General features: G+C 51.0%; 1 protein-coding gene across 1 annotated transcript in view; it reads left to right on the forward strand.

Moving 5' to 3' along the window:
• Cacng3 (calcium voltage-gated channel auxiliary subunit gamma 3) overlaps nt 1–7,631 on the forward strand; it is a 98,091-nt gene extending 90,460 nt beyond the window's left edge. Inside the window, exons 3-4 of the mRNA XM_004622894.2 lie at nt 177–317; nt 6,572–7,631. Of these exons, the coding sequence (XP_004622951.1) occupies nt 177–317; nt 6,572–7,083 (653 nt within the window). The 3' untranslated portion in view covers nt 7,084–7,631. The remainder of the gene's footprint in view (nt 1–176; nt 318–6,571) is intronic.
• The last annotated feature ends 2,046 nt before the right edge of the window (nt 7,632–9,677 follow it).

Raw genomic sequence — 9,677 nt, forward strand, 5'->3', positions numbered from 1 at the left:
GCAGTGGGTGGGCCCCGTGCTGGCTGGGTGCAGTAGGTGGCCCTAGAGCTGGCTGGGCACAGTAGGTGGCCCTAGAGCTGGCCGGGCACAGTAGGTGGGTCTAGTGCTAGCCAGGCACAGTGGGTGGGCCCAATGCTGGCCAGTGCAGGCAAAGGCTTCTCTCTTTCTCTCTGCAGGGGCTGTGAGGGCCTCCAGCGTCTTCCCCATCCTCAGTGTCACCCTGCTCTTCTTCGGCGGGCTCTGCGTGGCAGCCAGCGAGTTCCACCGCAGCAGACACAATGTCATTCTCAGCGCGGGCATCTTCTTTGTCTCTGCAGGTGAGTGTCTTGCGCTAACCCCAAGATCTTCACAGACATCAGGCTGGAGCCAGGGACACTAGAACAAACCATTGCTACCTGAGATTCCCTGGAGGAAAAGAGCAGGAAAATGTTCTAGGAGCGATAACCCCAAGATTTTCATTAGAATTAAAGGTGCTGCTACTCTTAGGGGACCACGAAGGAAAAGCAATAGGAGAAAACAGGATAGCAAGGTTGACAGAGGGACAGGGAGAGAGACAGAGACAGGGACAGGGACAGGGACAGGGACAGGGACAGGCATAGGCATAGACAGAGACAGAGATGGAGATAGAGACAGAGACAGAGACAGAAACAAAGAGACAGGGACAGAGAGACAGAGAGAGATATAGAGGCAGAGACAGAGACAGAGACAGGGACAGGGACAGAGACAGAGACAGGGACAGGGACAGGGACAGGGATTAACAGGACAGCATAGAAGGTGTGGTTGAAATATACTATAAATGTTTAAATTTTAAAAATTGTTATACAGTAAAAGGCACGTCGGGGCTGGGGAGATGGCTCAGTGGAATAAGCGCTTCCCTGGCAAGCACAAGGGCCTGAGTTCAATCCCCGGTTCCACCAAAAAAAAAAAAAAAAAAAAAAAGGCACGTCACCTTGAGGCTCTCTCCCCCAGTCCTACCCCTTGCTTCCAACACATTTGTCACTTTCTGAAGCCGTTCTGGAAGTCCTCTTTCACTGGTGTCTATAGGCTGTGCTGCTGTGGCTGCCTCAGTGTCCTCAACTGATTCCAAATATTTACTACTCCTAGTAATTTTGACTTTGGGGAAAAGCCAGAAGTCACACAGTGCCAAGTTGGGTGAATAAGGCAGGCAAGGATATGTCTCTACAAGCCCGTCTCTTCCTCTGGTGACTCTCGGTGGCACTGTCCATGGTGTTTCTTATCACAGCTCTTAAAGACAGACAAGAAAGAGATTTTCCAGAACTGCTTCATAAAGGACAGGGGTCAAGTATGTTCAAAGCTAAAGAAAGGATTTCGAGAGGCCGTGCCGGCCCCGCCCCCGGGGTACACCGAGATGGCAACTGAGACTGAGTGGTGGTGCGTGCCTGTAATCCCAGCTCTTGGGAGGCTGAAACGGGCGGATCACTACAAGTCCAATCTAGTAGTGAGACCCTGAACACCCTGTAGACCCTTCCCTAAAATACGGGGGGGGGGGATTTTGGGGGGCATTAGTGGCAATGCTTCCTTTTACTGAACTAGTTCTTTTTAAGTTAAAAAATGCTGACCATTCACTGTCCTGTTTGGTCCCACCTTCTATGGACTTCCATATATGGAAATGGACACCCAAGCAGGATGACAGTGAGGGACCGACTTGGTGTATTTGAAATTGCTCCACTTTTCACTCACTTGGGCCTGAGGTGTCCTAACTCCGGTCCTGGAGAAAAGTGTTTGTCAGGAAACTACTGATGGGGGCTTTGCAGATAACCCAAGCCCTCCTAACCGGTTGCCCAAGGCTCTTGTGGGACAAGTGAAAGGCCAAAAGCCCCAGACACTCCTGGTCTTTAACCTCATAATCAACAGCAGCTGTGACCCGAGGCGCTTGGGTCTGACCCTACCTACAAGGGGACCAGGAAAGTGTCCCATTCTCTGCCTTCTCTCTTCTTCCTTCCCCCCTCTCTTTCATCTCTACACCATCTCCTCCCACCCCTGCCCTCTCCAGGCAGATTCACGCGATCTAGCTTCAAGCCCTTTTAGCAAAGCAAGGAACAAGACAGGCACAGGGTGAGTCGGGGCCGGCTCTGCACACTACAGTGTTCACCCGTATGGGGGGATACATTCCAAGACCCCCGTGGATGTCTGAAACTGCAGGTTACACTGAGCAAGGAAGACAGGAAGAAGGAAGGAAAGGGACGGAAGGAAAAAGGGAGAGAAGGGCGAAGGGAGAGAGGGAAGGAATATTTTTCCTATAAATACATACCTACGATAAAGTTTAATTTATAAGTTAGGCAGAGTGGGTGACTAATAACAATAAATAATAGAAAGAGAAGCATCCTAGCAATATGCTGAAACAGAAGTTATTTTAAGCTTATGAATTGCTTTTTTCTGGGGTTTTCAATGTACTCATTTCGGACCATGGTTGACTGCAGGGAAGGGAGACTGTGGGAAGCAAGCCACAGAGGAGGAAGCACGGCAGGGGGCAATGGGCACTGAGCAGAAGCGACGGAGGAGAGTGGAGGGTGGTCCAAGGAAGACCACCCTCCTGGACTGGACCCAGCTCCACCTCGCTGACCCAGGGAAACGTTACCAAGTCCCTGAAACTTGGTTTTCTCCACTGGAACAGACAAATAGTAACAGTACCAACTTCACGGGGTTGTTGCAAGGGCAGTGGATGTGAAAAGACTTATTTTCTAATAGTAATAAAGTAGCAGCACTATAGTTCCAAAGTCTGGGCCCTGTGTCCCCCGAAAGCACTCTCTCGGGCTCCTTCTCCTCTGTTCTTGCTCCGGGGAAAGGAGAACCATCCGAGTGTTCTCTAGGAACCAAAGCTACAGATGAGGAAGGCAGTGACCATCTTGGCCCCAGAGGGGTGTTCAGCCCGGAGAGACGGTGGCCTCTGACCGCGCTCTGTGTGGACAGATGCTAGCGCCTGGCAGCCCAGCTGCTCGGAGGCACGTTCCTGCGGCTGACGGTCCATCCTGCCTGCGGTGAGCAGGGGATCAGTGCCAGCGCTGTGCTGATCCGACAGTTTCCTACCAACTGGAGATCATTATTTTGTCCCCCAAAGGGACTGTTGGGGAAAAGTGTCACCAGAGGTGCTATAAGAGACAGAAGGCAGACTCCACACGTGGGCAAGAGGATGCCAGAAGCTTGGGGGGCTAGACTTCATCTGAACCCTAAACTTCTCCCCCCCAGGAACCTCACAAGCCCCATTTCTCTACCTGTGAAATGAAACTCTCTAAGGCTCTTTTCTGTTCCGCTACTCCGCACGCTCCGGTCTCAGGAAAGCCATCCGTAGCCCTGCAAAACTCTCTTACTGTGTACCAAGCACGGCGTGTGGGGCTCGGGAGCCTTCCCTCTGCAGGCCTTTTGGTGCAAATCTTGGCTCCTCCGCTTCCCTGCTGTGCAACTTTGGACAAGTAACTTAGCCCCTCTGAGCCTCAGTGCCCCCATCTCAAAAGTGGGGGTAATAATGGCCCTGCGTCTTGAGACTAAGAGGACTGAGTGAGTTAGCACATACAGCTGTCCAAGAAGTGCACTGGGCACCAGCGTGTGCTCCGGATGTAGCAGCCCTGATCGCGTGCACCGTGCACTCAGGCTGGCTCACGGAAACGCCAGTCCTTCCGCGACACGAGGGTCTCCGCTGCGCTCCTGCAGAGCGCCAGACCTTGGACTGGGCCTTGGGGCTGTAGCCATGCACAAAGCAGGCCACCCTCTCCCCTGGGGGATTTTCAGTCTGAGGGGCAGAACAAAGGGCTTCTCATCTTGTCCTTGAGCTTGTGACTGAGCCCATTTCCACAGGACTGGGAGTGGAGCCCATGGTGCCCTATCACTGAGCCGCAACTCGGCCTCTTTAGCTTTTTACGTCGAGACAGGGTCTCGCTCCACTGCCCCAGTTTACCCCTAACGTTTGGTCCTCCTGCCTCAGTCTCCCCAGGAGCTGGGAGGACAAGCTCACATCACCACACCAAGCTTTGTTGCTGAAATCTCAGCCACTCGCTAAGAGCCTCGCTTCTAATTGCACTCTGACCTTTTCCTATCTGTGTCAATACAGGAAATTACTTATCTCCTCTAGGACTTTCTACATCTGTAAGAAAGGGGTCATTCCCTTAAACGCAGGCTGCTGCATTGAGGCACTGAAACGGTATAGATAAGCCAGGTATGGTAGCACACACTGTAATCCTGGCTCTCTGGGAGGCTGAGGCAGGAGGATCTCAAGTTAGGGCTCAGGAAAGCCCGGACTTCAGTCCTCAGTACTGGAAAAAAAAAAAAAAAAGAAGAAGAAGAAAAGAAGAGAGAGAGAGAGAGAGAGAAACAGAGACAGACACAGAGAGACAGAGACAGAGACAGGAAGAGAGTGTGAGAGCGAGAGCGAGAGCGAGAGAGAGAGAGAGAGAGAGGATGAACATATATATAAACTGTTCTCGCGCCTGGCAGCAGTAAGTCTCGGTGAATGACTGGCAACTCCCTTGGCTTCCTTTGTCTTTAATCTAGTTTGACATCTGAGTCTCTCTTTGAACTCCCCTTTCCTCCTCCCTACAACCCCTTCCAGGAAGACCTCTTTTTGAGGCTTTTTAAACTTTGCCACCCAAATTTCCCTGCTGGCAGAGGGAGAAAATGTGGCCCTGGGAAATCAGGGGACATGGCTTGGAACTGCCTTCGGTGAGCTTACGTGGCTTTGAAGTCTGCCTCCCCCTTAAAAATTCATGTGAATTCTACTTTCTCCTCCTTATTATAGCCATGTTCATTTTAATATAAAAGAATGTGTCTTCCTCACTAATCTTCCAGCCAAATTGACACTTCAGCAAGAGAAGCTGTTTTTCATCCTGCGGTTTCCTGCAGCCTGGCACGGAGCCGGATGTACCAGCCCCCATATTGAGAGGGAGCTCAGCAGTGAGAACTTCCTGTCCACCTGCGGAATGCCTGGGCTGGGGTGGCGAGGGGAAATGAGGCAGGAGCAGGCGCCGGCCCCAGCCCTGAGAGGCCAGTCCGAGTGGGAGAGTGACTGGGGTCCTACCCACAGGATCAACACCCTGGTGCCTGGGCACCGGCCAATCAGGATGCAGCACTGGGGCCTGCTGTGGCCCTGCTACGCCAAGCCTTAACTCTTTAGTGACTTTGGGGAGATGTTAGGGACACCCAGGGGATGGAGGGAGGACGCAGGGGCTCCTGGAGATGGTTACTTGCCAACTAGCACTGAGAAGTATAAAGAAAGACAATCTTCATTTAGTCCCCCCTACAGGTAGCCTAAATGGTGAGCCGAGGAGATGCCAGCTGGTGTGCCAACCTCCCTGAGTCATTTTGTTGGCACCAAGCCCTGGATAAGATCCTTGAAGCCAAGGGACAAAAAGATATCTCCCTGTTGGAGCCATAACATGAGAAAGGTGGCCCTCTGAAGCTACTGCCTCCTCCTCAACGCTCCCCAGAGCAGCGATTCCTCTGAGGAGCGGGCCGGATTCCCAGTGCTACTGGGTTGGCACCTGGGGAAATTAAGTCTCAGTCCTTGTCTCTTAGGAATAACAGCTCGCGTTCCCCAAGTCCTAACCCACAAGCAGTAGGCAACAGCTGATCTACGGCATTATCTTACTAGCACAGATCAGAAGGCCTCTGGCAGGGCACATTTATGTGACCCTGCATACTCACAAGACCGAGGAAGGAGGGTCCCAAGTTGGAGGCCAGCCTGCTCAAATTAGTAAGACCCTCTATGAAAAAATGAAATTCAAATGGCTGGGGATATAGCGCGGTGCTCCTCAGTTCAATCTCCAGTGCGGGGGGCGGGGGGAGCAGAATCTAGCTTGCAAACTCCTCTTAGGTTCACTAGCTCAGCTTCAGGCCCACAGGTATCTCCTGGAATGAACCGCTTGGTCCTCCGTCTGCACTTCCAACTCGACATCTCCCAGCGTCCCCTTTTCTCTAGATGCGGTCTCGCTGCTACTTCTTGTTTTAGCTGAAGACACCATGGCCTCCATCACCGAGCTAGAACCTGGGCAAACTGTGCTCAATTTCTTCTCTCACACTCCCCAACCGCAGCTCTTCTCCCTTGGCGTGATGCTCAGGATCCACAGCCAATGTCACCTCATTTTCAGAGCAAGATGCTCCATCTTCCCTCCTTTTGCTCCTGGGCCGTTGGGCGGGTGTCTCCCATGGAGTCTGAGCTGTAGTGTGCTCTAATTGCATTTACGTGTGTGTCTGTCTGTCCCGCGGATGGCAGGGAGCTCAAGGGCAGAGACCCGTGTCTTCATCTTGCCAGCACCAGGGCTTAGTGCCAGACATGAAGCGTTGATGGAATGAATTTCTTCCAAAGGAAAAATAAAGGCATTCAGTGCTTGCACTTGCCACCGGAGTGGGACGCATTCTTTAGCTGAATGCACACTGCTCAGGACTGCTTGGAAAATCCTCAGTCTCCAAGAGGCAGGCGTTGCAAGGGGTGTAATTTCTCAGCCATCCTTCGCCTCTTTCTTCTGTTACCTCCGTGTTTTCTGTAAATATCTCACCACTAAAAGCAAAAGCTACCTCTGAGGTTTATAAGAACATGCCTCTTTCTTTTCTGTTCTCTTAGGGTTAAGCAACATTATCGGCATCATAGTTTATATATCAGCCAATGCCGGAGACCCAGGGCAACGCGACTCGAAGAAGAGCTACTCCTACGGCTGGTCCTTCTATTTCGGCGCCTTCTCTTTCATCATCGCGGAAATTGTGGGCGTGGTGGCTGTGCACATCTATATTGAAAAACATCAGCAGCTACGTGCCAAATCTCACTCGGAGCTCCTGAAGAAATCCACATTTGCCCGCCTTCCGCCCTACAGGTACAGATTCCGGAGGCGGTCAAGCTCCCGCTCCACCGAGCCTCGGTCCCGAGACCTGTCCCCCATCGGCAAAGGCTTCCACACCATCCCCTCCACCGACATTTCCATGTTCACCCTCTCCCGGGATCCCTCCAAGATCACCATGGGGACGCTCCTCAACTCGGATCGGGACCACGCGTTTCTACAGTTCCACAATTCCACGTCCAAAGAGTTCAAAGAGTCGCTGCATAATAACCCAGCCAACAGACGCACCACGCCTGTCTGAGCTGACCTCTGACCTCTGCCCCGCCCAGCACAGCCTTGAGGGAGCGTGCACAGGGGTCTCTGAGGTTGCATGGCATGGTCCTCGTGATGGAAGTGCTTCTTACAAAGAATGAAACCAAATGGACTCCGCTCTCTCCCACACTGGTTCCTGGACCCCCAAGTCCCGCGCCTCATCCTAACTTTTCAAGCCAGTCTCCTGAACGTCGTTCCTCTGTGTGTGCGTGTGTGTGTGTGTCTCTGCTAGATGTTTTCCTTTTTTCCTTCTTTGTGGGAAGGACCTCCACATTTTTCTCTCCTTGGAAGAGGACTTTACAAAAAGTCATGGGTGATTGGCCGGGGGGAATTTCAGACTCCCCATGAGGGCAAGCACATCGCTGTTCCCACCGTCCACACACATAAATCCTCAGGAACCCAGCCAGCCAGGTGGCCCTGAGGGAGGCATTCACCTTTCTGTGTTAGAGAACATGACCAGAAATCAAAGATGTCAGAGCCCTGAAGCAGCTACTGTAATAAGCACTCACGTTATTAAAGGTTTTGCCTTGTTGTAAACATCTGAACTTGGGCTGTTGATTATTTGTGGGGATTTCCTCCACAAACCTATCGCCAAACTGGCTTCTCTCTGTCCTGGAAGCAGAACTCGACTCACCCACTCTAGCCGTCAGCAAAACCACCCCTTTTCTCTCTAAAGACCAGGAACAGGCCCGCTGTGGAAGTCTCAATCAGTATGCCCCCACTTTCAATCCCTGGAGGGTACCCAATGCATATGAACGTTGGCAGTCAAAATCTGATTGGTGCATGGTAGTTCTAGGACCTTGATCTAGTCCTCTGGGCTGCCAGCCTCAGCCTTCCCTTCTATAAAATGGAGCATGATAATAATTCTATACTCCAAGTTAGGTGGTTTAAATAAAATTGCAATATAAGATGATTAACATAAACAGTCAATTTAAAAAAAAAATTAGGGGCTGGGGGATAGCTCAGCAGCTTAAGACTCTGCTTGGCCAATGCAAGGTCCTAAGTTTGATCCTCTAAATAAATAAATAGGGACTGGGGAGATGGCTCAGTAGAATAAGCTCTTCCCTGGCAAGTGAAAGGGCCTGAGTTCAACCCCCGGTTCCACAAAATAAATTAATTAATTAATTTCAATAAATAAATATTTAGTGCTAGGGAAATAGCTCGGCAGCCTAAGCACCTGCCTGGTGAGCACAATGACCAAGGTTCAATCCCCAGTACCGCATGCCATGTGGGCCCCAGAACACTGTAATCTCAGCACTGGGGAGGCTGAGACAGGAGGATCACTATGAGTCTGAGCTGAGTAGTGAGACCCTCTACAAAATAAGTATCAAAATATTTTTTTAAAATTTAAAAACTAAAACTTTAGATGGATTTTAAGCAGGGTGAACATTAGGTTATTAGTCAGCTGTCATTGCTATGAGAAAATCTCACAGCTCTGTCGACTGCCATTTACTTGTCGTGGTTCTGGAGGGCTGGAGACTCCGAGATCAAGCTACTGGCAGACGCTGCTTCGGGCAGAAGCTGCTTTTCCAGCTAGGAGATAGCTACCTTCTTGCTGTCATTGATCTCGCTTGTTACAAAGCCACCAGCGCCGTTGCAGGAGCCCTGCTTGAAGGTACACACCTAACCCTAAGTATCTCCCAGAGGCCCCTGCATCCAACTAGCACCCCTCTGACAGGGCTTCCCTACATGAATAGGAGGGGCAAGGAAGCAGGGACACAAATCAGTCCAGAGTAACAGCACTGAAGCAAGATTAAAGCCAGGTGGAGGTTAAGCTTTCTGGAAGGTGGGAAGCAAGGGGCACGTTTCATGCAGGTTCTGAGAAGCTGAGGAGAGAGAGTGGAAGGACAGTTGCATATTTGATATTAGAAAGCATGAGAAATAAGTCACCTTCTGCCAATCGTGACTTCGTGGATTTATTTGCCATTCCCTGGTGACCTGGGGCTCCAGACAGCAGGAGCAGGTTACGATACCACGAGCTCCTGCTTACCTCGCGTCTGGCTCCATGCACCTCGTAAGCCATTTGATGCCCCAGCAAACCCCACGAGGACAGTGTCACTCACATCCTCACCGAGCAGCCTAGAAACCCACAAGAGATGCTACGTGACTTGCTCTGCACTCCTCCCCATGGTGGAATGGAATGCTGGGAAACCAGCCACGGGCCTACACTCACAGTGAGTTTCCTTATAAAGGGCATGCTAGGAACAATTATTTGGTTTAACAACTAAGGATCATTCCAAGCAAATGATACTCCTATACATCAATTTACCTCTTTTTTTTTAATTTTTTTTTTTATTTTAGGGAAGGGTCTAAGGGTGTTCAGGGTCTCATTACTAGATCAGACTTGTGATCCACCTGTTTACAGCCTCCCAAGAGCTGGGATTACAGGCGCGCCACCACACCCAGACTGCTGTCTCAGCATTTTCTGGGGGTGGGCCAGCACAGCATGCCTGGGGACCAAACCCCTGGCCCCTTTTAATCTACTGAGCTATCTGGAGGACCCCCTAATTTACATCCTCAAAACAATGCCATGCAGCAGGAATTACCTTTTCCATTTGGCAGGTGAGGAATCAGACTCAAAGA

Source organism: Octodon degus, unplaced genomic scaffold (genome assembly GCF_000260255.1).
Source record: "Octodon degus isolate 3935 unplaced genomic scaffold, OctDeg1.0 scaffold00001, whole genome shotgun sequence".
NCBI classification, from domain to species: domain Eukaryota; kingdom Metazoa; phylum Chordata; class Mammalia; order Rodentia; family Octodontidae; genus Octodon; species Octodon degus.